The 26,609-nt window shown below is 33.9% G+C and overlaps 3 protein-coding genes and 1 non-coding gene across 5 annotated transcripts; 3 read left to right on the top strand and 1 right to left on the bottom strand.

Annotated features, from left to right (window-relative positions):
• Nucleotides 1-451: 451 nt before the first annotated feature.
• Nucleotides 452-6,826, top strand: LOC132282501 (cullin-3A-like). Its single transcript, XM_059784206.1, has 2 exons — nt 452-985; nt 4,686-6,826. The coding sequence occupies exons 1-2, from the start codon at nt 825-827 to the stop codon at nt 6,724-6,726; spliced, it is 2,202 nt and encodes a 733-aa protein (XP_059640189.1). The 5' UTR covers nt 452-824; the 3' UTR covers nt 6,727-6,826.
• Nucleotides 6,827-14,147: 7,321 nt separating this feature from the next.
• Nucleotides 14,148-16,505, top strand: LOC132285074 (protein FEZ-like). Its single transcript, XM_059787240.1, has 3 exons — nt 14,148-14,678; nt 15,164-15,465; nt 15,571-16,505. Exons 1-3 carry the CDS (start codon nt 14,498-14,500, stop codon nt 16,273-16,275), a joined length of 1,188 nt encoding a protein of 395 aa, XP_059643223.1. The 5' UTR covers nt 14,148-14,497; the 3' UTR covers nt 16,276-16,505.
• A 3,939-nt stretch (nt 16,506-20,444) lies between these two features.
• TRNAL-CAG (transfer RNA leucine (anticodon CAG)) lies at nt 20,445-20,525 on the top strand. Its single transcript has one exon. It is a non-coding gene; the product is annotated as a tRNA-Leu (tRNA).
• Nucleotides 20,526-21,215: 690 nt separating this feature from the next.
• Nucleotides 21,216-25,515, bottom strand: LOC132285233 (uncharacterized). 2 transcript variants are annotated; one of them, XM_059787403.1, is made up of 6 exons: nt 25,256-25,515; nt 24,889-25,171; nt 23,478-24,793; nt 22,236-22,655; nt 21,760-21,986; nt 21,216-21,656 (listed from the first exon to the last, which is right to left on the bottom strand). In XM_059787403.1, exons 2-6 carry the CDS (start codon nt 24,996-24,998, stop codon nt 21,402-21,404), a joined length of 2,328 nt encoding a protein of 775 aa, XP_059643386.1. In that variant the 5' UTR covers nt 24,999-25,171; nt 25,256-25,515; the 3' UTR covers nt 21,216-21,401. The 2 variants fall into 2 exon arrangements, with proteins under 2 accessions (XP_059643386.1, XP_059643387.1); XM_059787404.1 differs by having other exon boundaries at nt 25,317-25,515.
• Between the last annotated feature and the right edge of the window lie 1,094 nt (nt 25,516-26,609).

Below are 26,609 nucleotides of genomic sequence, written 5' to 3'. Positions count from 1 at the left end.
ATATATAAAACAAAAAACACACCCACACATATATGTATATATATATACATGTATATCTTACCTTCAACTTTGTTTTTCAAATTAGTCTGAGTATTTGGTGTAAAAGTGGAAAAGCAGGATAAAATAAGGCAAATGATGATATGGAAGAAGGAAAATGTTGAAATGGGTTAATTTATAGGCAAAGGGCTACAACGGTAATATTGCAGGGCAATTTCGAAATTAAGAGAAAAATACAGTCACGTGCAGACCTTGTGGGCCGGAAAGTGGCCGGAATTGTGTTTCAGGGATTAATTTGTACGATTTGTGATAGTTGTGGTATTAACTTGTTCATTTTTGTAGTCTAGGGGGTAAATTGTCGATTTATAATAGTTTAGGGGGTTGTTTGCACTTTTCCCAAAAAAAAAAAAAAAAAAAAAAAAATGAATAAGAAAACAAAAGCAAACAAAACACTCCAATGTCTTTGATTGATGATCCTTTTACGTTTCACTCAATTCACATCTTCTTCCATCAATTGCCTTCATATCAAACCCTAAATTTTTATATTTTTTCTTGTTGTTTCTTTAGGCTCTGTTAAATTTCATGAATTGAAACTCGAATAACAAAAGACTCCAATAGGTTCGATTGATGATGCTTGTACATATCAGTCAATTCACATCTTCTTCCATCAATTCCCTTAATTTCAAACCCTTATTATTTGATTTTCTGTTACCTTTGGCTCTGGTCTCATCTTGAAATTTCAAGAATCGAAACCCCAATCATCAAAAGATTTATGATCTTTGAGTTATAATTGGATACATAGGTTGTCATAATCTGGAATTGAGAGGATGAGTAATCAGAAGAAGAGGAATTTTCAGATAGAAGCGTATAGACATCGGGTGGTGTTGGACCCGAAATACGCAGAGAAGACTTGGAAAGTTTTGGAGCATGCGATTCGCGAAATTTACAATCGTAATGCAAGTGGGCTTAGTTTCGAAGAGCTTTACAGGTTTGCTTTTTTTTTTTTATTTGGATTTACTTATACTACTCTTGTTATTGTTTTCATTTTTGTCAAGAATTTTACAGTTTTGATTTTTAGTTTGCTTTTTTTAATGTTTAATTTTATTGCTTTTACATTTTATTGTCGTATCAATGCTTGAGGCTGTCTCTGGGATTATTAGCAAATCATATTTATACTATTGAAACCAAAATCTATTACTAAATGCTGATTGTTAAAATGAAAATTGAGTATTGAATAATTTATTGTTGAAGACTTTAAGTGACTGAATCTTTAGAATTTAAAATTTAAGGATATTTTTTTTAGGTCATATTCAGATATGCAGTTCATTGAGTAACTTGAGCTCTTTCTAAAACTGAACATTTTAGTATGAGTCTGCTTTCATCTGTCAGGAGTGAGAATTTGATCAATTATGATTCGTTTTACCATGTGGAGTCCAAATCAATTAGATGTCGGTGGTGTTCCCAAAAATCATAATGGTATTGCAATGTTGTCTTAGTTTTCTCCAAATTATGGTGGTTGTTTTAGCCGTAAAATGGATGGATTGGGTGGAATTCCTGATTGCTTGTCAGATGACACTATTCTTACCTCTTTGGGCCTAGAAAGGAGGATTGTTGGGTATCCAATTGGGCTAATGAAGAGGTGATTTTGATGAAGCAAACGTCATATATGTTATCATTTTTCAGAGCCCATTTCTATCTTCGTTGAGGAGGTGTGGGGGTCTTTTAGTTTGGATATGTGTCTTGTTGGATTCTGTGTATTGTTATGCCTCTTTTGTCTAAGACTGAATCTTTATTGTCCTAATTGTGCGATTCTCCATTTCATTTATATTAATTTTCTTTCCTACGAGATAAAGTAATGCAATATGGTGCAGTTTTTTAATAATAAAATTGAAACCTCTAAACATTTATGATATACACATTAGTACACCCTCCCAAAAAAAAGTAAAAAATAAAATAAGAAGAAAAGAGAAAAATGATCTTATTTAAACATATGTTTGGGGTGGGTCCCGGTATTTTGTTGGGGGATCAGTTCATGGTTACTATCCCTTGAGTTTGGTTATCGCTGGATATTTTATTGGATCAGTGGTCGATTTATTTATTTTTTCCTGTTTGCATTTGGTATTTGTGACCGGTTCTTCTTTTCTTACCCTATGTTTACAGTAGCAGTAATAGTGTCTTCTTTCTTAACTGCTCTCTTACCTCTGCTCTTGTTGGTTGGTCCAATAGCTTGTAACTTAAGTTGATACATTTTTCTGTCCGTATCTATTTCCATATTGTCTTGTGAGCGCATATTTATTTTAGTATATTGCCATATGCACTAATTATGTATATACACATTAGGGAATGTTTATGAGTTTGCTTATATTTGAGCAAAATTTGTTCTATATTTTATCTAAAAAGACCAAGCTTTGTTTCCAGCCCAATAGTTACATATGCCATTTAAAGTGCTTTCTCCTCCATCGAATGACTCAAGAGTATTCTACTAGAACAAAAAAACTCATCTATTATTATCGTTATTTATTTATTTTTGATTCAGGAAGTGGACTGTTAGGTTCCAATATAGGTTGATGTTAAAATTGTGATCTGATGGTGGAACTGGCTCCTTTTGGGCTTTTAAGATTTTACCTTTTGATGAAGCTTCTGTGTACTTGTCCAGATATTGAATATTTCTGAAGCCATCTTAAGATATAGGGATGTGAATAAGAGAACAACAGAAAAGAAAAGCAAGCTATCTTATTCAAAATTTCTCTACTTAACAGATACAGAAATTCTCTCACATCTTTGGTCCTTTTGGGCTGTTATTGACCGTTTTGAAATTCATATTTGTAAATATGCCTGGAGTTTTTGAGACATGTCATATTATGTAAGAGAATAGAATTGTTATGCGGATGGTTCCTTGTTTTCTCCAAATTAATGAAGAGTCCTTGAACATTATTTTTTTCCAAAAACTCTTTCTTCGTTGATGAAGTGCAAGGAGATTACCAACGGGCCAGTGGCCTAGCGGTATTAGACCCTTACCTCCCAAAGGGAAGTCAATGGTTCAAGTCTCCATGGAGGCATGTGTGTGTGAGTATCAACTATGAAAAAAAAAAGTGCAAGGAGATTACTCAAAATTTCATTTATTGTTATATATGGCACATCAACTCAACCAAAACTTATATCCTAGTTACTTGCCATTCACCTCTAATATATAGTCATATCTTCTCTTAAATCATAGGTCTGATTTTTTGCCTTCTTTACATCCTTTTGGCGGACTATATTGATTTTCACATGTAAGATGTTTCAAACTGGGAAATTATATTTAACCAATCTAGAATGACCTGGAATATTTCCGATGTTCAAAATCTGATAAGTAGATGGCTTGAATTTGGACCCATCCTATTCCCTTAGCGATGTAACGTTGGCCACAGGGACGAACCTATTAAGGGACCAGTGGGGGCAGCTGCCCACTGAAATTTATTTTATTTACAAAATTACCTATACTTTTTGTTAAAATCTAAAAAATGCCACCACTTAATTTTTGATAATATCCCACTATATATTCTTCTTGTTCAAGGCCACCCCCTCATACAATTTGCTGGGTCTGACACTGGTTGGGCACAAGTTGTTATGGTGATGCTTGTTTTATTTTTTATTTTTTATTACACATAAAGAGTTTGCTTGAAGGCATTTGATTTGATTTGTATGTAAATGAATTGAACCAGTGTAGAGCATAGTGCACATGCTTCCCTTGTTATGATCCCCGATTGTAATCTTTCTTTTCCATTTATTATGGATGCTGGAAAGCTTATACTCTAGTTTAGTTTCCTTTGTGAAGCCTGTCCAAGATGTCTCATCTTTGAATGCATAGGTTTCAAGTTAAGCGGGATCAAATTAGAATAAATGAGATACAATTTTAATAACACCAGGACTTAGAATGGGATCATTTTTATAATTTGTGTTGATCAGAGAGAGCTTGAGTTGGATATTACTTGGAGAATTAGGGTTGGGCAGCTGAAGTAAAGATGTGCACAGAGTGTTTGTGTTAGTCGTAAATGAACAGTGAGATCAGCCTTGGTTTATGTAGTGGTGCTGGGCAACCAAGAAACATCACTTTTGTTGGTCTAGTTGGGATGACAAAGGATTTTTGTTTATTTTTCTAAATTCTTGATACAGTCATATTCTGGTGGCACAAGAACTGCAAGTCTGATGGATTTTTAACTCACCAACTCATCATTTCCTCCAAGCATTAGGGCATTCCAGGAATTGAAGCCCACCTAATAAAGTTGGAGGCCTGGTCGTTACTTTGTCCCAATTGATAAGTGCTACATGTTGAAATTCTTGAGTTCCTTGAAATCTTGTTTTTTTGTTCTTAGAGTTGGTGATAGTTATACATAATGGAAGAAGCTTGTCATTATATATTTTTTCATTTGGTAGGTCATTATGGAAGGACCGAGGAAAGGATATTGTCCTTTTGGTATCCAGTCTAGTTTTTCTCCTGTAACAATTTCACTTAAGACGCGAGGCCTGTTTTTATTACTCAGTTCAGTTTCTTATCTATATGGTGATTTGCCTGGAATCCCATTTTAAGTATTTCATATATGAGATGTTGCAATTGTAAAGGCCTGTCAGACCCTTCTAGCTTACTGCCAATTTCTTTTGCATCTTTAATCTCCCTACTGATTTTTTAGTATCTGGTGTACATTCAGGAATGCATACAATATGGTCTTGCACAAATTTGGAGACAAACTCTACTCTGGACTTGTGTCAACTATGACATCACATCTTAAAGAAATAGCAAAATCAATTGAGGCTGCTCAGGGAGGCTTGTTTTTGGAAGAACTGAACAGGAAATGGGCAGAACACAACAAGGCACTGCAAATGATAAGGGACATATTGATGTACATGGACAGGACTTTCATCCCATGTAATCGCAAAACCCCGGTTCATGAGCTTGGCTTGAACTTGTGGAGGGACAATGTTATCCACTCTATCAAAATCCAAACAAGGCTTCAGGATACACTCCTTGAAATTGTGCAGAGAGAAAGAACTGGTGAAGTTATAAACAGGGGTTTGATGAGGAATATAATAAAAATGCTAATGGATTTGGGTTTTTCTGTTTACCAAGAAGACTTTGAGAAACCTTTTCTTGAAGTTTCAGCCGACTTTTACCGTGGTGAATCTCAGCATTTCATCGAGTGTTGTGATTGTGGGGATTATTTAAAGAAAACTGAGAGGCGTCTGAATGAAGAGATTGAGAGAGTTTCGCAATATTTGGATGCAAAAAGTGAAGCTAAGATCACTAGTGTCGTGGAGAAGGAGATGATCAAGAGTCATATGCATCAATTAGTGCATATGGAGAACTCTGGCTTAGTTAATATGCTTGTGGATGACAAGTATGAGGACTTAGGAAGGATGTACAACTTGTTTCGCAGGGTCAGTAATGGACTCTCAATAATTAGAGATGTCATGACTTCTCACACTAGAGATACAGGTAAGCAGTTAGTTACTGATCCTGAAAGGTTAAAGGATCCGGTAGACTTTGTGCAGCGGCTCTTGGATGAAAAGGATAAGTATGATAAGATTATCAGTTTGGCATTTAACTATGACAAGACATTCCAGAATGCTTTGAATTCCTCATTTGTATATTTTATAAATTTAAATCCTCGGTCACCAGAGTACATTTCCTTGTTTGTGGATGATAAGCTCAGGAAAGGACTGAAAGGTGTCAGTGAGGAGGACGTAGAGACTGTACTAGACAAGGTGATGATTCTTTTCCGTTACCTCCAAGAGAAAGATGTGTTTGAAAAGTATTACAAGCAACATTTGGCGAAGAGGCTTCTGTCAGGGAAAAGTGTCTCTGAAGATGCTGAGAGAAGTTTGATAGTTAAGCTCAAAACAGAATGTGGATATCAATTTACATCTAAATTAGAAGGCATGTTCACTGATATGAAGACATCTCAGGACACAATGCAGGGATTCTATGCAAGCATGGGTTCTGAGATGGCAGAGAACCCCACACTTCATGTTCAGGTCCTTACTACAGGGTCTTGGCCAACTCAGTTGAGTGCCACTTGCAACCTTCCACCTGAAATCCTGGGGTTGTGTGAAAAATTCCGGATGTATTATCTTGGGGCTCATAGTGGGCGGAGACTGACCTGGCAAACAAATATGGGCACTGCTGATCTGAAAGCAACCTTTGGAAAGGGCCAAAAGCATGAGCTGAATGTTTCCACATATCAGATGTGTATCCTTATGTTGTTCAACAGTGCTGATCGGCAGAGCTATAAAGAAATTGAGCAGGCAACAGAGATACCTGTGTCAGACTTAAAGAGGTGTCTGCAGAGTTTGGCCTGTGTTAAGGGGAAGAATGTTCTGCGAAAAGAACCCATGAGCAAGAACATTGCTGAGAATGATACATTTTTAGTAAACGAGCAGTTCACTAGCAAGTTCTACAAGGTAAAAATAGGCACTGTCGTTGCACAAAAGGAGTCGGAACCTGAGAAGCAGGAGACCCGGCAAAGGGTGGAAGAGGACAGGAAGCCCCAGATTGAAGCAGCCATTGTAAGGATCATGAAGTCTCGGCGGGTGCTGGATCACAACAATATAGTTACTGAAGTGACAAAGCAGCTTCAGTCACGATTCCTGCCGAACCCTGTTTTAATAAAGAAACGAATTGAGTCCCTTATTGAGCGGGAGTTCTTAGAGAGGGACAATGTGGATAGGAAGTTATATCGATACCTTGCTTGAAGTTGTGTGATACACTCATTTTATTGGCGTTGGTTAATGGAATTGTAAGTTGGAATGTTGTTATTGAATTATTGCAGTCCACGGTGGGTTTTACTGGAAACTTGTTCGATGCATTTGGTGCCTGTGTGTTCAATACATTCTGGCTTCATTCCACCCCTGGTAGGTGAGATGCTGGAGGAAACTAAGCTTCAAATTGCAAAGGACAAACCCTCCCTCTTCCTTACTGATCATAATTCGAAAGTCGGAGGTGAGATATTGGAGGAAATCAAACAGAATACACTCGCGCAATGCCAATCTGTTTGGTCTTGTCCAATTCTCATGTACGACTTGAACACATGCATATTGAGCTTTTATTTATAGGTACAAAGAGTAGGTGATAGGTGAGATGTTGGAGGAAACCGAACCTCAAATTGGGAAGGACAAAACCCTCTATTTTTTGACGTTCAGTTCCCTGCAACTCTCACTTTTAACTCCTCTCTTTACAGTCCTTTCATTCTCTAGCTCCAAGGAGGGCTATTGAAGCCAAGTATTATTTATAAAGCTTTTCAATGCATATGAGAGAATTGCACACATTTCTTGTTGAACCGTGAATTGCATGCTAGTATTAGTATAGAGTACAAAGTACCAACACACGCAAACTCTCACCCTACACTTGTGTGACCAACTGAAATCACAGCGACCTAAAATTTGTGAATATTTTTATTTTTATTAATTTCTTTGTTTGGGTTTACATGTATCTTCTTTTGGGGTTATATTTCTCTTTCAATTTTTGACTCTCTGAAGTTGTTATCTTCTATTCATAATTCTTTTTCTTTCTGATTATATACATATATAGTGTGATCTCTTTACTCCCATTTTTTATTTTGTGGATTGCACTCTAACAGTAGGCTAATTACTTGATTGATTAGCTGAATTAAATTTTAAGCTAGCAAACCCTAAATATAATGTTACAGAACCCATGACATGTATATGTTCTAGTAGGGTGGCCATGTCTCAGTGGATTGAAAAATTTTGAATCGGTTCTTAATTTGTGTGATGGTGAATCGGATCGGATTTATGGAATAACGGAATGAATTGGATCCACATTTTAGGATTTTTCCAAATAGTCCAATATTATTATTTTTTAATCATGGCCCAATAAATAAAATTTCAAAATTTAAATATTAATTTATATATTTAAATAATTATTAACTAATGCATTTTTAGAGTCCATTAAATGATTATTAATTAATTTTAATTTAAAAGATCAGTAATTAATATATACTTAGAATATATATATAAATCCCACATATTGGATTACGGATTGGATTTTTAACCACACAATTCGTAATCCGATTCGTGAAGTACAAATTTCATAATATTGAATTCATCATTACTCACTTGTAAGTTTAACAATTCGATCTGATCAAATCAGACTCACATATTGGTGGATTAAATGTTTACCCTTATATTCTGGAGTCTAAAACTCAAAGTTTAAATTTATAGCCTCATTCTTTTAGAAATAAAAATAAAATGTATTTTTCCTGCAATTTTATTGTAATGCTTGACCGGAGATGAACATTATAACCATTCAATATAGTTTGATTGAAGTGCATGGTGATGAAACTGGGGTATCGGGTGAGAGCATACCATGATTTACAAACACCACTCAATCGCATTAGTGATTTTAGTGCACCATATCCCAAAGAAGGTACCAAATTCCCATTGCTTGAAAGAATTAGAAAGATGCTCAGAGAATGAACTAAAACCAGAAAATGTTATGCCGCAATCGAATTACAGATTTCACTGCAGGCAGATACCTGCAAAATTAAAAATTAAAAATTGCAAGATGCTTAATGAATAAATTGAGGCCACAAATGCTTGTGTATGTTAGGGGAGGCAAAATGGGTCACAATTTATCAACCCGTTCATATCCATTTGCTTTTTAATAGTTTTGGGTGAACCATATTTAAAATGGGTCAAAAATGGGTTCGGTAATTTTTAATCACTTAATTTGAGGGTCAACCCATATTTCATCCATCACATAGTAAACACACAATACACATCTAGTCTATATTACACTCAACTTATTTCTCTCTCTAAAATTCTCACTCACGATCCTCCTCTCTTAAATTTGTCTCTCATCAGTCCCCTCTCTCTAAGTTTCTTTTTTTTTTTAATTTCTTTTCTTTTCTTCACTTCTCTCTCTAAAACGAGTCAATAAATATTGCTGAGTTTAAGATTATTTTTTTATTTGTTATTAAATAGAATTTTAAAACTTTCAGGAAAATAAGACTAATTAAAAAATCAAAAATCAAAAAAATTAAAAATTTAAATAATTAAAAACTTAAAAAAATAATTTTAAAATTAAATTTTTTAAAAATAATAATAATTAATGGGTCCATATGTCATAAAGGGTTGATCCTATATATTTTTGACCCGCCCATTTTAACCCGTTTTGGACGGGTTGAATACGAGTTTTGACCCATATTTGACCCTCATATTTTCAACCCAGCCCAAATCCGGCTCAACCCGCCCATTTGCTGAACAAGTTGAAAATGAGTTTTGACCCATATTTAACGCGCCCATTTTTAACCTAACCAAAACCCGGCCAACCCACCCATTTACCACTCCTAATATATATATATATATATATATATATATATATATATATATATATATATTGTCGGCGTGTGATATGAAATAATGGTAACAATCCCATGTCAAATAAACAATAATGCAATGTACATTCCTAAGTGCAGATTAGCGACCCGCAAGACCAAGTACCATACGACTCATTAACAATGGTGGCATTTTTTTACATCAGAGTTAGCAAATTACCCGCCCTGCCTCTGCAGGGACAAATTTTAAGTGGTATAATTCGAAGGGTGTGGGTTAAAAACATGCCCTCTCCTACTATTAGATATTGGGTGAGCGACTCATTCGATCTGTGCACACACAATACGAGTTTGTACGCATGCATAACATGTACGACTTATCAGCCAAATACAACCAACACTTTCTCTCTGCAACTTTCATATAATAAAATTACTAAAATATTCCTGATTAAATTTAGCATTTCATTAAAGCTTGTAACACGAGAGAAAGTTAGCTCAAGTACTCCTTCAAATTGGATCAAGTCCTTTATAATTAGAATGTTAATGGTTACTACAAATGCTAAGCCATCACTAATCAGTTTGAGGCCTACTATATTCACGAAAATGATGTGTCCATTGGAGCATTAAATACCAAACAAACTATAAATAAAAGGAAACTAAGCAATCTCTGTACTAGGTGTGTAAAAACCTACAAATTACTTGAAAAGGTATATAAGAAAGTTACCTGAAACACTGAGGACAAAATTGTGGTTCCATTTTATTTTTTAGTAAAATTTACATGTTTTCAGAATTAGATTTTATGAATAAACTAAGATGTCCTAGTTAATAAAGAAGAGACAAAACTTTAAAAACAAGATCAGAAAGTTCCACAAAGTCAACAGAGAATTGCTTATTCCATGGAAAAGAAAATTTGAGACTTTAGGGTTCTAATTTTTTTTTCGTTCAACATTGGGTCCTAACTCCAATTCTCTCCCCCTTTCAGATATTATTTCAGAATTTTATTAATTATACAATTAGGTACAAGAAAACATATATTTGTAGGATAGTACTTCACGTACCAAAATCATAACCATTCATTTGTCGTTTTGAATTGGTATTATTATTATTCTTATGATGATGAAATCATTTGTCTCGGAGATCCCATCAATCTGGTTTATGATTAATTGATTAATTTTCTTTTTTCTTTTTTTTTTTTAGGTGAATAGTTTTCTAAAGTTGGTTAAGACAAAAAAAAAACCAAGAAAAAAAGAAAAAAAAGGTTAAGCCATTTAATCCATGGGTCACCTCTTGATGGGGTCTCAGACAAACCAGACCACCAAATTATATTAGACTAATTGATCATGAGAAATTGTGACATTGGTCATATACTTTAAAATTTCATCAAATCATTTTATTCACCAAACTTGTCTCTTTTTGTGTTGTCGTTTGCTCTTTTGCTTCCAGTTCTTAAACACTAGAGTGGAATCTTAAATATCATAATCGAATTGAAATTAACCCCATACCCAATAAATAATCTATTCATTAAATACAATTTCTCATCCATATCATGCTTTGCACCCTTCAATAGCTACCACACAAAGAAACAAATTTCTGGAACTTAATTTTTATTATTATTATTATTTTTTCTAGCGTTCAAATTCTGGATTATGAGCCAACCTTGATTGATATCTAAGATTATTTATTTGCCTAGGATGGTTACACGGAGATCTCTGGTAGCCTCACATTGTACTGACTAAAAGATGGGGTTTAAATATAACTTAACATGCAAACAACCTAGTTTATTGGTAGGATTATAAAAGTAACCAAATAATGAATTAAGGTTGCTTTCAATCAGATAACTCTCAAGTTTCACTAATAAATAGTATTTGTGAATCAAACGAAGGAATTCACGGAATAGCTTAATGACATGTAGGATAGGAGACTGTATATATCTGATAATAAATTATGAAGTGCTCTATAAAACTCGACATTATTATCATCAATAATATGTAAATCAATTTCTTAATGTTGTTGACACCTTAGTCCTATGTTATTAACATTCACTTTTAAAGCTTTGCCCATTAGAGTGCACTCTAATAAATGACAAATTTGGATTGTGAAATCGTAATATGCAATCAAGAAAATAGGTGATTAGACTTTTTACATAGAATTTAAAGTAGCATGAATCTAAGTCCAATGAATTCAGTTGGACCAATTCAGAAAATTATTATGATAAAAGTTAAGGGACTATTAAAATTATTATAAGCTTGGTTATAGTCCACAATTAAAATGTGAAATTACTTTCATTGGGAACATGGTAGGGAAGCTTTGGTTTGAAGAAATTGACCCATTTTTCAACTGGGGTTGCACGCATGGTTTGAAAACCCTAGGGCAAGGGTTCCAAACGAGGGCTAAATTTTCGGAATTTCACTAAATTTGGAGTCTCTCCCATTTGGGTATTTGAGTCAAAGATTTTTCTGCTCTGTTTATTCATGGTTCATTGCTTCTACATGGTTACCAAATTTAATCAATAGTTAGAAGAAAATAAATTAAGAAGTAAGCAAGTGATCTTTTTGCTAATATAATTGATGGACTCAGTTCTCTAGACATTGAAAGTCACATGAATTGCATGTGCCAAATTAAATATTAACATGGGCAAGCTGGCATTTTAAAAAAAAAAACCATGTTCTTAGTTCCTATTTTCTCGAAGAATCGCGGCTTCTTAAAACTGGGCTTTGGAGTTACCAAAAAATTGAAAATGAGGAACTCTGAATTCCAAAAAAACAAACTAGACTAATAATAATGATAATTACCTAATATGAAACGGACTGTATGTGTTGATTATAGGATATTTTAAGAAACCCGACATCATCATCATTGTTAATATATATGTACTTGAGTCTTTTGATTTATAAAGATAATCAAAGGCGTGGACAAATAAACAATCAAACCTGTAATAAATTTGAATTGCAATATATTCTGTAATACTTAGGCCAATTTAACTTTTATTTTCCTGGAAAGAATGAGGTAAAATAAAAAGAAAAAGAAAAACATATATACACTCCAATTTTATAAATCCTAATATACAATCAAAGATTCAAAGTTACCAAATGAAAAATACACCACAAAAAGTTATTTCTTCAACTTCTCAAATCGAAAGAGAATTGAAGTTTTTATATGGGTAAAAGTGTAAAAAGCCAAAAGGTGTATTATTGCCCAGATAAAGAAAAAATAATAATAAAAAATAATAATCATATATATGAGATATTTTCAATTCCCTATATTACAAAGTTTTTGTTAATTTTGATAAGTTATTTATGATGTCAGTATGACATTGCAGTCAAACAATGAACGCAACTATTTGAACGATTGGTTTCTTACATTTAGGTGAACTGTGGCAGTTTACCCTGTGAAGGTGCATTATAGAACCAACACTCTCCTACTTAAAACTGTTTGCCTAACAACACAAATACAATTTTCAATCAACTTTAATTGCAAAATTAACTCATTTTCTTCAAATATAGGCTGCCAAAGGAAGGTGCTGGGAAATCTGTTTGAAACATAGGTAAGCATGAATATATATATATATATATAATACAATCAGAGATACAGCATGGTAAGTCAAGCAGGTAGACCTTAAAATTACCTTCCAAACATTAAAATCTAGTTACTCATGATAAAAAAGAAACTATATATTTTCCATGTGAAACTAAATTTGAAGTCTTATTGTCTCGAAGCATTGAAAATAAAGCACATGACTATGAATAATTTTCTTCAAATATAGGCTGCCAAAGGAAGGTGCTGGGAAATCGTCTGTTTGAAACATAGGTAAGCATGAATATATATATATATAATACAATCAGAGATACAGCATGTTAAGTCAAGCATGTAGACCTTAAAATTACCTTCCAAAGATTAAAATCTATTTACTCATGATACTAAAAAGATGAAATGTAAAAAAGAAATTACTTTTTTTTCCATGTGAAACTAAATTTGAATAGTCTTATTGTCTCGAAGCATTGAATATAAAACACATGACTATGAATAGCTTCATTAATTTTATAAGTAGAGTGAAACTGTGCATTGCAACTAACTTCCTAACAGCCTGGTCAGAACCAAAAATTCAATTATTTAAACGGCAACAGTTTATTAAAGCAGCCCTGAAAGAGAGGTTCTGGTTGTCAAGTGTCAAATGATTATTTACTATAATCTCATGAGGGTCAGTAGGCCCTTCCACGTCAATTCTTTTTTTCACTTGTTTAAGGAATCTCCAGAAGATCCAAAATTACCCCGTATTCTTACAGGCCACGTGTTCTTATCTTGGCAGAGTAAATGAGGGAATGGAAACTCTATGACAAATGGAATAGAAGGTTTCATTTTTGGATCCAAGGAAATCAAAATATGTTTTAACTCAAAGGGGTATCAGAGGAATTTGCAGAGAATCCCTCGATTGAATATAAATTTTGAGATATTGTATTTGGAAATGGTTCTATGAATAGTTAGCAAAAAACAATTCAGATAAACATTATTTTACTGTAGCCGTTAGAAGATAGGTTTGTCATTTTGTCTTGATTAGAAGAAAAAATAAGGAGAAGCGTACATAATAAGAGCATGACAAGTGTGGACACAAAAAATTTGATTTGAAAATCCCTATAAGCTGCTGAGTTTGTAGTCTTGCGATCATTAATTTGGTTTTAAACCAAAAGCCCAAATGGGTTCGCAAAGGGAAGTGAGCTTCATTAGGAGTCGTTGGCCTTGACTTGGGTTCCTTCCTTTGTGGCTCCTTTTAAGAGACACCTCAGCTTTAAGCTTCTTATGTGACTCATTTTCGCAGAAATATATACGCTCTCTGTCACTGAAGCTTCTTCTGAGGCAGACTTCTCCTCACAAAGCACGTAATGAATTTGAACCAAGTGATTTTACTGTGAAGTTCGCCTCTTTGAGTTGATGCCATTGAATTTCTTCGCGGCTTAAGCTGTTTCATTGTAGCATTAATAGTTTTCTAGATTTTCACCAGGGGGTTTAGTTTGGTTTTCCTAAAGCTTCTTGTTTTTAGTATAAAACTGGCTTTAGTTTCAGATTGACCATAACACATACTTCTGAAGTTCAGTTCAAATAATTTTCAGTGTATTTCACACCTCCGCGCCTTTCTAAAGTTTGGTTTGTAAGGGGAGGTTTAGAGGAAGGAAGAGAACATGAATGAGAAGAATGATGCTGAGAAGCTTGATGACTTTATGTTGCCAGGATTTCGATTTCATCCTACAGACCAGGAGCTTGTTGGGTTCTACCTGAAGAGGAAGATTCAACAAAAATCTCTTCCCATTGAGCTGATTAAGCAAGTGGATATCTACAAATACGATCCATGGGATCTTCCAAGTAAGATAACTTATTTCCAATGTATGACTCTTCCCTCCCCCCCATTAAAATTAAATGTAAGTGATGGAGCTAGTTTATATAAATAATTATAATTTGTCTTCACTTTTTCAGTTTGTTTTAGCCGCCTAACCAGAGGAGTTTTCTTACCTTCGCTTCTAATAGAGTACTACATCTAAAAATATCATGGAAGGTGTTGAATTGGCAAAAACTTCTCCCTATTTGGAGGATTCAATTGTCATGTTTCTGAAAATGAACAAAATTTAACCACTACTTCCAAATTGCAATTGGTCAGTTTTAATATATTGAAATAGTTATATTCACTTTTGGGACACTGCAATCGTTTTCTCTCTGATTATTAGCTGAAAGTTTGAAGGACCACAACCTTCAGAAGTTGTAATCCTTTATTCAACTACTTCCCAAGTATGCTTAGCTTCAAGATCCCTACTAATACGAGTTCCTTCCTTTTCCTCTCAAAATCTCAACAGAGCTGGTGTCCACCGGGGAGAAGGAGTGGTATTTCTACTGCCCAAGGGACCGTAAATACAGAAACAGTGCACGGCCAAACCGTGTCACAGGAGCTGGGTTCTGGAAAGCCACAGGAACGGACCGGCCAATATATTCCTCTGATGGCGCCAAGTGCATCGGTTTGAAGAAATCCCTAGTGTTCTACAGAGGCAGAGCTGCCAAAGGGATCAAAACTGACTGGATGATGCACGAGTTCCGACTACCTTCTATCTCTGATTCAGCACCACCCAAGAAGCTCTTAGATAAAAGCTTTTCAGCAAATGTAAGTCTACAAGGATTTTTCTTTCTTGTTTTTCATCCTTTTTTTTTCACTCGTCTACACCATATCATAGATAAATAACTCATAATTTCCTCATTTGCTCCACAGGATTCATGGGCAATTTGTAGAATATTCAAGAAAGCTAACGCCATGGCACAGAGAGCTCTATCTCATTCTTGGGTATCTCCACAAGAAGCCACAACATCCGATATATATACCCAAAGTGCATACTCTGCTCAATTTAGTTCAGAAAACATTTCTTGCACAACTGAAACCGGATCATCCATGCAGTTATGCTCCAATAATGACCTACAGCAGGCATCTAGTGCTAGTTTTTCTGTTCTAGATATCCCCTCGTGCAGACCCATGAATCCAACAATTTGTAGACCGTCCCTTTTTCCTATTCCAGATGGAGATTTTCCCAATGGATTCATATTTTCACCTCTTGAAAGGTGTACAGTTGATGCCTCTTCTATGCTTTTCAACCTGTCCCCTGCCTTAATGGGGGATGTTAATAAAACCCCCAATAGTATTAACTTTGAGGGACCACAACAGCACTTCAACAGTTCCTCAATCAGGTCACTTCAAGATATGCAAGGGAGTTTAGGCATTGGAGAGGACGAGAGCTTAAGGAAGAAGAATCCTAGTGAAACCCATGCTAATGATCAGTGGGGAAATGTCCAATCAATTGGATTTCCTTTCAGTTTGCCTTCAAGTCAGCCAGATGCATGGAAACCTAATATGGAATGGGATTCTCCCCCTTGTCCTAGTGAGACATCTGCTGCTTATTCGACGAACAAATGTTATACTTGAACTGATATGTAGGCAAAGTGCTTCAATTTTAGCTTTGGGTTGAGTAAGTTGGAGCTCATATTAGTATAAAATGTTATGTTCAGTCTTTTAGATTGTTTTTTTTTTTTTTTTTTTTTTTTTTTTTCATGGAAGGCCTGTTTAGAATTTTAATGTACAGTTCTTATATATTCCCAATTGCGTGATTTGCTAAATACTACTATATTTTCCTTCTTTCTTTGGGTTTCCACCCCCCCCCCCCCCCCCCCCCCCCCCCCCCCTTTTTTTTTTCTTTCGAGGGAGGGGGTCATCTTCCATATTTGCAATAAACAGATACCAAACCAGAAGTCTAAGAATTTTGATAATTCATTCTGCTTTGATGAAGTTTAAATTCGATGAATTAAGATTAAAACTACAAATAAGACAAATAATACAATCCAAATCAGACAAGAGGCAGAAAAAGTAATCACACTTCTACAACTTACAAGTGAATAAATATTTTGGTGAAAATGAAATACCATACACAAAAACTTTCACAAAGATACATTTTGCAAAGCCAAGCCTGGACCAGCAATCTACTGAATTAAAAAAAATTAAATGTCAAAATAAAATTTACTTGGATAGATATTGATAATGAATCTACACAATCATCATCATTCTTGGGAGTCGGCTACATGAATTCTCTCTCTCTCCAATCTTTTCTATTACACGTCATTTCTCATAACTTCCCAAGAATATAGGTAGTATATACCACCACCCTTGCAGCCTTGCTTAACAACTCAGACAAACTATATAAATGGCTGACCAAAGCAAGCCAAATGATCCAAACCCACCTCCAATGTGAAGGACATCTATAAATGTAGTCAAACCCTTTTGTTGTTTGGTCAGTATGAAAGTCAGCAACTGACTCAAATGGAATAATATAGCCATATGGCAATTTCCATTAATGGAAGAGCTTTGTTTTAAACAAGTGTGACCACATTCCATTGAGTAATTTTGTCGAACGCAATAAGTGCGCTGCGTTATGCGGGGTGGATAAACATAAAAAAGGTAGAGTATTCATAAAGATTTAGTTGAAGTGATGATGATCTGAATGTCAATAACATAATTTCTTTGATTGCTGGCTTTTGGGTTGTAATTATGAAGTTGGGAATATATATATATATTGGTTAGGTTAAATATTGGAGTACAATTTTATTTTTTTTGGGGTCGGGGTGGGGGAGGTTTTGAACTCTCCGAGTCTCGAGCCATTGCGGAGAAGTTATAGATTACAAATAGGTTGGAAAATTGGAATAAGAATTATATTCTTTATTTGAAAGAAGGAAACCCTACTAGCATATACATATAATTTAAACTATATTAGTATGGAATTCATAATGTGGGATATTGACAATCTTTGAGGATTGATTTACAGTTTAAATGGATAAATTTTACTTATCTTCTCTGAAATTAATTAATATTTCACTTGGATGTTTCTATGTTTTATAATTTTATTTACTATTCTTAGAGCATCTCAGTACAAATCATCTTTGGATAATATCTGGTGTTGTGGAGAAGCAAAGTATTTGGTGTGCACATTCCACACTCTTAGAGCCCCACTACATATTATACACTTGATACTACACATATGGAGAATTGAGTACGCCTGACAATGTCGGTCTTTGTGTGTGATTAATAATATAAAATGCAAAAATTATATTATATGATGGTGTGTAGAATAATTGTTGTATGTATTTATTTAAATATTGCTTATGTTTTTTTTATGTGTATTGTATTAATAATTAATGTAAAAAGAGTCATAATTTAATTAATTAAAAAAGAGTTATTTTTCCTAAATAAATAAAAAGAGTCATTTAATTTGCATAAATATTTAATTAATTATTTAAATAAAAGATTCCTACTTTTTGACTTATCAATTTAATTAATTAATTAATTAATTACATAATAATTTAATTAATTTGCATAATAATATTAAAAATATATTTTATTCGATTACAATAAATTTAAATATCTTTTTTTTTTTTTTCTTTAAACATTTTCATCATGTAATTGAGGATGCCGAAAATGACTTAGGCCGGGTATGATCCAGGAGGTTATGAGCGGGCCGGACAAAGACCATTGTTATGAACCGAGTCTTTACTAATTGAGCCCAGGGTGATAAAATTAAGAAAAAAGCCTAGTTCTGAACGGAAGCAACTGAGCCCATAATGAAGGAAGGCCCAATAGAACAGCCCAGTTCAAGAAGTTAGTTGGAAAATATCTAGAAGGTCTGTAAGAGTTTATAAATAAACTAAAAACAGAGGGAAAAATGGAGGAGAAAAGTTTTGAAGTGTGGAATTGTTCTTTCTAATTTGAGAGGGAGAACTTCATGTATCTTCAATAATGATTTAATTAATTTGCATAATAATATAAAAATTACATTTTATTCGATTATACCAAATTTAAACATCTTCATCACCAAATTGATTTCGCAAATGTTCCATTAGATGTTTCCAGAGATCGGCATTATCCGTTCTATTGGGAATTCTTCTAAAGCGACTGGAAATGTGTGCCGCCAACATTGTCGAGTTTCGAATGTATTGTGGGAGAGATATTGGCTCATCCGGCGAAGGTGTCCATTGCAAAATGTGTCTGCGCTCAACTTCAATGATCATATTATATTATGCAATATGATATTGTTCTCATTATCTTGTTTAGATTTTCTTTATCCCAATAATGCACAGGTCCTTACGTTATAGCCCACATGATCTGCAACACGCCAAACGCTTGTTCAACATCTTTCCCAACAGCTTCTTATTTTTTAGCAAACAATTTCTCTTTGCTAGTTGTTTGGTGCGGAATGGTCTAAATCAAAGTTGGCCACTTGGGATAAATATCATCATATAGGTAATACCCCATTGTATTATCACACGTGCGGACGTATTAATTTATTATTTTTTTTCTTTTTTTCCTGAGTTATATTGTTTTATTTTATTTGTAGAAAGTTATGTAATACACTTTTCTTTTATATATGTAATATAATCGAAGCAAACAGCTATAATCGTTAGCATTATAGTTGTTGAGAATAAAACCGTTGGGAAAAAAAAAAAATTTTTTTTTATTTTTAAATAATAATATAATAAAGTGTAGAATGAAAAAATGAGTGCACAATAATAACTTCTAAGTCTCCAAAATAAGTGTAGACGTGGCTCTACACTTTAGTTAAAGTGTATAATGAATTGGAAGGAAGGCGTTGGGGATGCTTTTATAGTGTGTTATTTTAATGTATAAATTTCACTTACCTTCCATAAAGTTTGTCAATATTTCACATAAATCCCTCCATATTTTATAATTTCATTTACAACCCTTATAGTGTATTATTTTACCATTTTACCCATAAAATGTTTATAATTTCAGGCACTAGAAGGGCAAAATTGACCTTATGGCCACTGATAGGGAGGTAAATGGAAATATAAGGGAGGTAAGTAAAATTATGAAACATGAAGGGTAAATGTGGGATGTTGACAAATCTAATAGGAGGTAAGTGAAATTTACCTAATTTAAATTGGACAAAATTTGTTGAATACTGCATTTATTGTAACATGTGACTATTGCAATACTTGAGGGGTTGTGACACATTATCACTTATGATGGACCTTACCGTGACATATTACTTTTATGATGGACTTTACTGTGACATATTACTTTTGGCGGAGTTCGCAGCGGACTATTATGACACATCATCGGATTGTGACACATCATCACTTATGGTGAACTCTACAAGGGGGCTCTAAATTTCACAACAAATATAATTTTCAAAAACTATTCCAAAGGCTTAAATAAACAGAAATAATAATGATAAAATAAAGGTTGAAATGAAATGTTGACCTATTTTATTATTATTTTGGTAGAATAAGTGTGAGTACTCTATGAAATTAAGCGCACATCATTCTAATTTGAAATCAATGAAGGTAGTTTAGTAATACTTCTTTACATCTTAAGATGATACAAGGTATGGAGGTTTCAAGCCCTCTTAAAATTAAAAGTAGATGTGGGTAAAAAATAAAAAATAGGACTTCAAGAGGTGAATGCATGATGATGTAAGTAACAAATTTTCATTTTTTCTTAAAGCTCGCGCATGGTTTGTGAATAAACAAACGAATGGGTCATATTTTGATATATAATTAAAAAGAACAGTAAAAAAAGCCAAAAATGTCAAGATGGCCGAGTTGGTCTAAGGCGCCAGTTTCAGGTACTGGTCCGAAAGGGCATGGGTTCGAATCCCATTCTTGACAAAATTTTATTATTTTTCTAATTTTTAAAAAATTATTATTAACCCACTCTTGACAATTTTTTATTTTATTTTTAATTATTATTAACCCATTCTTGACAAATTTTTATTATTTTATCTAATTTTTTTAATTATTTTATTTTTTTAAAAAAAGGTGACTTCGGGGACTACACATGGAAACCAATTTTATTATTAACCCATTCTTAACAAATTTTCATTATTTTATCTAAATTATAAAATTATTTTATTAAAAAAAGGTGACTTCGTGGACTACGCATGATATAATATACTTCGGGGAGAAACCATCTTCGAAATAGGGTTTAGGGTTTAGATCCAACTTCTATAGCTATCATTTTTCATAAAAATTATAATACTGATGATAATAAAGAAATAGATACTAATGTGGAAATAGTGTGTTTGCCATTAGGATGTCACACAAGTCAACAACCAATAATATTAACTCCGGAGAAGAAACACGAACCCGAAAACGAGTATCTGGAAGGTCGTTGTGGGGCCTCAAAATTCAAAGATTGGACTTCCCAATGCATCACTAGTCCATCCACAAATATATTTTCATAAATCAATGCTTAATTACAAAACTAATATTCAAAGCAATTATGTAGAAATTGCTTGTGACTTGCATTTTATGCTATAATGCCAATGTAAAATTTCTTTCATATTGCCCCTTGCTTGTAAATATCAAATTGACTTGAATCTGAAGTCTGAACCATGTAAATCAGCTGCTAAATTATATATCAAATTGAGAGGCACACAAAAGACTTGGAATTTTTCTAAAATGGATCTATTTTCTCTACTCATATAACATTATCAATGTGTTCAATGACATGATACAACAGTGACACAGCGATACTACATTATATTAACATGGAAAGAGCAAAAATGAGGGTTCTACCTGAATCTTCCTACTTACAAAACTAATCTTGTTTAATTTATTGCGACACCAAACTAGTTGTTCTGTTGTTATTCTAGACATGTTTAGTACCCTTGTCACTAATTTCATATCCACTTGAGAGAAGAAATAGAGAACGTGATCTGATTCGTCTTCTTGACACTTTCGGAACTTCCTTAATATGCAATTTCCACTCCTTAAAAGGTCTTTAAGCTTCTTCTCCTTCTGCATTCATCCAAGTCAATAAAAAGAAAGAAAAAAATGAGCATACCATGCTTTCATCAAACGGAAAACTTATAATCCTATCTATCAAGTGTTAAAAGCTAACCTTTTGAAGATTTTTTCGGACCTCCATCAAAATCTCAGTGTCTGCAGGGTCTTGAAGTTCAACCTCAACTGCTCTTCGAATCACATTTGTGCAATCCTTATCAGCTTTAACAAAGCGCCAAAATATTCGTATTGATTCTTCCATGATCTCCAATAGCAAGTCATTTGTAATGGCATATTCACCTCCTTCTCTTCTTCTTGCCTTCTTTCTATCTTTCGAAGAGTCCTCTGCAGACAGATTAGGCTTTAGTCTTCTTGTCTTAGATATGAACAAATTAGCATTAAAAGTAAAAATGAAAAAGAAACTTAAGAAAAGCAACAGTGGTTGGTCTTAGTGTGTATGGCCTACCAAGCTCAAAGATGATTGTGCAAGTTAACAAGCACCCAATTGTAGGCCATGGACTCATGATTATCCCTGAATAAGTAAAAAAGAGGATTCCGTTTTTCATCCCTTTTTTGGGTTTTAGAGACACTCACCTCTTATAACAGGAACTTGAAGAAGATTACGAAGAACGCATCGACTCTTGACATAATTTTGGACTCTAGGCCCTTGAAAAGGTTCATCCTCAATGAATCTTTGTGTTAGCACCTGATACTGTTGAAACTCTCCAGCAACTTCATTATATAAACGTATTCCACGCGGGTCGGATTCCCATAGCTCCAAGGCCTTCCCATATTGCCAGTGTAGGATTTCCCAAGAAAGGCACATCTGCCCAACATATACCACTTCCAAATCACTCCGCAATTCTCTAATGAAGTTCGTTGTAGGGTCGGTTTCAGACTTCTTGCGTTTGCACTGACTAGAATTTTGTGAGAAAAGCGTTGTCAATGTGATTGATGAGGCTGCAGATTTCTCCCTTGAAATTGATTGAAGTGGATCTTTCAGCTGCAGAAAACCTATGGATGGTCATGAAACACGTTACACAAGAGGGTCAAATAAATTAAAAAAATTAAATTAAATATAATCATATAGGCCATTTATACCTTAATCATATCCCAAAAGTCATACAGAATGGATTGATATTAAATGCTTGAAAAATATGGTATGAATTTGGTCAAATTGTGTGCTATACTACTATTCTTAATGAAACATTGTACACGAGAGTCGTCCATTGACCAAAAAGGATTGTGTGGGCCACTTAATCTACGGTAGATTGTTTTCAGACAAGAAAACAATTATAGTAGTTAGGTAAAGCCATTCATTAATATAATAATGTTTCAATGTAAGGGTGGATAAAGAAGTAAAAGAGTTTAGGCTGGATGGCATTATTTGTAATGGATGTGAACCTACAAAATACTAGAATTTTAAAATTAGGGAAGAGGGAAACATTTTTCTCATTACTGTATTATGTTGATTGCATAATTGTAGAAAAGCAAACCAGCATGAAAAAGACCACACATTAGAGTTTGTCATGTGTGTGTGTGCGCGCGCGCGCTCTCTATGAAGAAGTCTTTTCACGCTCTCATTCACAAATACTTTACCATCATTCTAATGCTTAGGAACTGAACATGTTCATGTTTTTTGTGTTTGTGCTAAACCCAACTAACCAGATTTAGTGGTCCCTTTCCCTAACATCACAATTATGAAAGGTAGGTTGTGTTATTCATGTCTACTGATTAAAAAAGGTTACAAAAAACAATGATGTTCAAAATTATTCTTGAAGATATCTAAATTAAAAATAATAATAGTAATGGAAGGGGAAAAATCAAGTAACTGACCTATTGCATACATTTTCTGATAATTCAAGATATCAAATTTCCGCATCCTCTCTCTGTAGCTCTTGTAGAACTTGTGAAGCTCGTCCATAGGATCTTCATGCTGAAACTTCTCATCAATCTTCCATGGCTTTAGATCTTCCATTATTTTCGGAGACTCGGATTCTTCTAGGATTGTGGGAAGCCCTGTGGCTCTGACCTTTTTAAGCTCCATCTTTAACTGCTCAATCAATTCTTGATGTTCCCACAGTGTTTCTAACTTGTTTGAATCCTCAGAATCCAAGGCTGATAAACTCTTTGAATTGGGCTCTTCAGATTTTTCATTTTTGGATTTGTCCAAGTCTTCATGAAAATCTTTCTCAGACAGAAATTCGGAGTTAAATTTCTCTGAATATTCCAAATTAGCCTCTTCTAATTGCCTTAGCTCTTCCCGTATATCACTATCTTCTTCATCAGAGTCATCTGATTCGTGTCGTGAACTCGCTGAGAATTCTTCATGTGATTCTAACTTCTCACCATCCATGCCCATCAAATCATCAAGTTCAAATTCTCCTCCAAAATCTCCATCTGATAAAAACCCATCACTACATGAATCAACAAAACGACTCATAATCAAATGCAAATGATTCAAACCTACTGAGTCTGAGTCAGAATTCGTAGCAATTGAATTCTTTTCAGAGTGAAACTGAAGTTCATCGGAAAGATCATCATCACCCTGCAACTCGCTCTCTGCATTTAACTCTTCTTCCTTCTCTTCTTTCACTGTCATTGCCTCAATTTTCTCTTCGCTACATACACCATTAATTGAATTCCGAGGTAATTCTTCATGAACACCTTCTGCATCAGAATTAAGTTGAGTAAAATCGTTCACCGAAAAATCCCCATCATGAACACTATCTTTATCACCCAAAAAACCACCATTAGTACCAGTATTGAGTTCTTTTACCGTAAAGCTTAAAATCTCTGGTTCTTTAATTACTCCGCTAAAACCCTTCACAGACATGAACTCGTACTTATTAGTACTGGTGGTGGGGACTTCTTCTTCGGAGATAAGAGAAGATAAATTTCCTCCATTGTTTCTGCTAAATTCTTCGAAAGTGGGAAATTTGAAGCTGAAAGAGAAATTGGGTTTCTCTTTTTCGACAAATCCATCGGTCTCTGAATCCGAAAAATCAAGCACGTCTCGTTTGGCTTCCAACTCTGGTTTGGACGACTCTGTCTCTGGAAAAGTACAATTAGAACCATCTTGATTGTCCACTTCTGAAGTAACCAGCGAATAGTTTGAATTGGTCTTTACACAAATGTCTTTTCTTTTGAATCTATAATCAAACAAAATAAAATCAATCAATTAAAAATAAATAAACAAATAAAAAGAAATTCAAAAAGAATGAACAAAAGAGAAAACATTCAATACCTAAAGATATATGTTGTGATGAAACCAAACAGAGGAAGCAAGACAGAGAAGCAGAAAGTTGTGAAAAAGAGAAGCAATTTTTGGTAGAGAAAGTGGTTGGCAGAACCCATTATTCAGAAATCCAAACAGGGCATGAACATTAACAACTTCTTTGGTGAACCCATCAATTTAATCACTCTGAAAAAGTCTGTTTGAAGCAAAAACAGAGGAAGCGGAGAGGGAAGCGGTTCAGAGAACTCAAATCTGCTTTGAATTTTTCCAGAGGAAGAATGGGACAACGCACCTGTAAACAAGAACGAAAAAAATTGATGTCAAACGTCCATAGATTTTGCAAGGAAATCCGATTCAGAAGATTTTGAAATCTGACCTAATCGGAAAGACGTTCAGGGTATGAGATTTGAAAGCAAGATTTAAGGGCAGATAGTTACCGGTCAGCAACTAGGCTTTGAGCTAATCTTTTGGTTGCTTAGAACCATGGTTTTCTCAGGTCTGTTATGTATAGTATATATTTATATATATCACACACACAAAAACACACACATGTTTCCACACGGGCTTGAAAAAAATTATCAGTTGAGGGGTCTGTTATTGCTGTCTCTGCACAATTTTGTGGAGAGAGAGAGAGAAAATGAGAAGGGTGTTAAATTGAAAGTTTACGTCTTTCTTGGGGGCTAAATATATTGTACTTTTACCGTTTTACGTCAGTTTTTATTTTATTTTTCAATTTTGCCCCTCAAGTAAGAAAGTTTCAGTCGGTTTGATATTTTATTGGTTGTGGGAATTTTCAGGTACGACTGGTTTGGACATAGAACAGTGGGACCGAGCCGATATAATGTCGGCTCGTTTTGGCATTCATTACAACCTCTAAATGGCCTATTCTTTTCACTGTGGCACCGTTGAATCATAGTGAGATTCATAGTGAAAAAAAAAAAAATTTGGGAGAAAGGGAATATGTAATTTTTAATTTTTATAATAAAGATTTTAAGTCTTTTAAAATTTGGATGAATATAAATTCTTAAGCATATTTGAGTTTTTCTAATTAAAAAATAAATAAATTATTTATTTAGAGTCTAAAAATTTGACGAACAATGAAAATACAATGACGATTGACTGTTATGAATAAAATAGATATCATTAAATATGAACATAATTTCAATTAAACGATAATGTATTATTATTATTTTATTTTATTTTAGTAACCTTATTACTACGAGATAAAAAATAAAAAATTGGTGTCTGGCATCATTACAACAATAAAAAAATAAAATTAAAAAATAAGGTAGTGAGTAAACAAGTTCCTTTTTTGGTAAACTTCCCAGAGAGAAAAGGAAGTTGTTTTTTGGTATGATTACTGGAGTTATTATTATTATTACATTGTTTTGTTGCAAAAGTCATGATGATAGTTAATATTACAAAGAGATGGATGATCTTGCACGCTTATAAATTTATTTGTGGTGGGACTGGGAGTAATGAAATTTAATACGTCATGTCTAATTCTGAGATTTGTTGGGATTTTGAAAGTAAATTGCATAAATCTACTTTCCAAAAAAAGAAAGTAGATATATATATTCACTCCTAAAAGGAAACTAGTTATTGTTTTTATCCCCGAAAGCTAAGCAAACTTGTTATTCCTGTTAATGTAAAGTTGTAAACCTTAGTGTTGATGACTACTAGATCTCATCCATAAATTAATTAAGCCTTTTTTAAACCACACAAGATAT

Source organism: Cornus florida, unplaced genomic scaffold, assembly GCF_030987335.1.
Source record: "Cornus florida cultivar Cherokee Brave unplaced genomic scaffold, ASM3098733v1 CherokeeBrave_3.0.0_Hap2_Chr11, whole genome shotgun sequence".
NCBI lineage: Eukaryota > Viridiplantae > Streptophyta > Magnoliopsida > Cornales > Cornaceae > Cornus > Cornus florida.
Note: the sequence above shows the minus strand (reverse complement) of the source record. Positions and strands in the feature narration are given on the sequence as shown.

What these genes read in the sequence shown, in the direction of transcription:
- LOC132282501 (XM_059784206.1), top strand. Translation starts at nt 825, where the DNA reads ATGAGTAATCAGAAGAAGAGGAATTTTCAGATAGAAGCGTATAGACAT. An exon ending in AGTTTCGAAGAGCTTTACAG is followed by an intron (nt 986 to 4,685) that starts GTTTGCTTTTTT and finishes GTGTACATTCAG; the next exon opens with GAATGCATACAATATGGTCT.
- LOC132285233 (XM_059787403.1), bottom strand. Translation starts at nt 24,998, where the DNA reads ATGGGTTCTGCCAACCACTTTCTCTACCAAAAATTGCTTCTCTTTTTC. An exon ending in ATCACAACATATATCTTTAG is followed by an intron (nt 24,794 to 24,888) that starts GTATTGAATGTT and finishes GTTTGATTATAG; the next exon opens with ATTCAAAAGAAAAGACATTT. An exon ending in TCAAGTTCCTGTTATAAGAG is followed by an intron (nt 21,987 to 22,235) that starts GTGAGTGTCTCT and finishes ATCTGTCTGCAG; the next exon opens with AGGACTCTTCGAAAGATAGA.
- LOC132285074 (XM_059787240.1), top strand. Translation starts at nt 14,498, where the DNA reads ATGAATGAGAAGAATGATGCTGAGAAGCTTGATGACTTTATGTTGCCA. An exon ending in CGATCCATGGGATCTTCCAA is followed by an intron (nt 14,679 to 15,163) that starts GTAAGATAACTT and finishes AAATCTCAACAG; the next exon opens with AGCTGGTGTCCACCGGGGAG. An exon ending in ATAAAAGCTTTTCAGCAAAT is followed by an intron (nt 15,466 to 15,570) that starts GTAAGTCTACAA and finishes TTTGCTCCACAG; the next exon opens with GATTCATGGGCAATTTGTAG.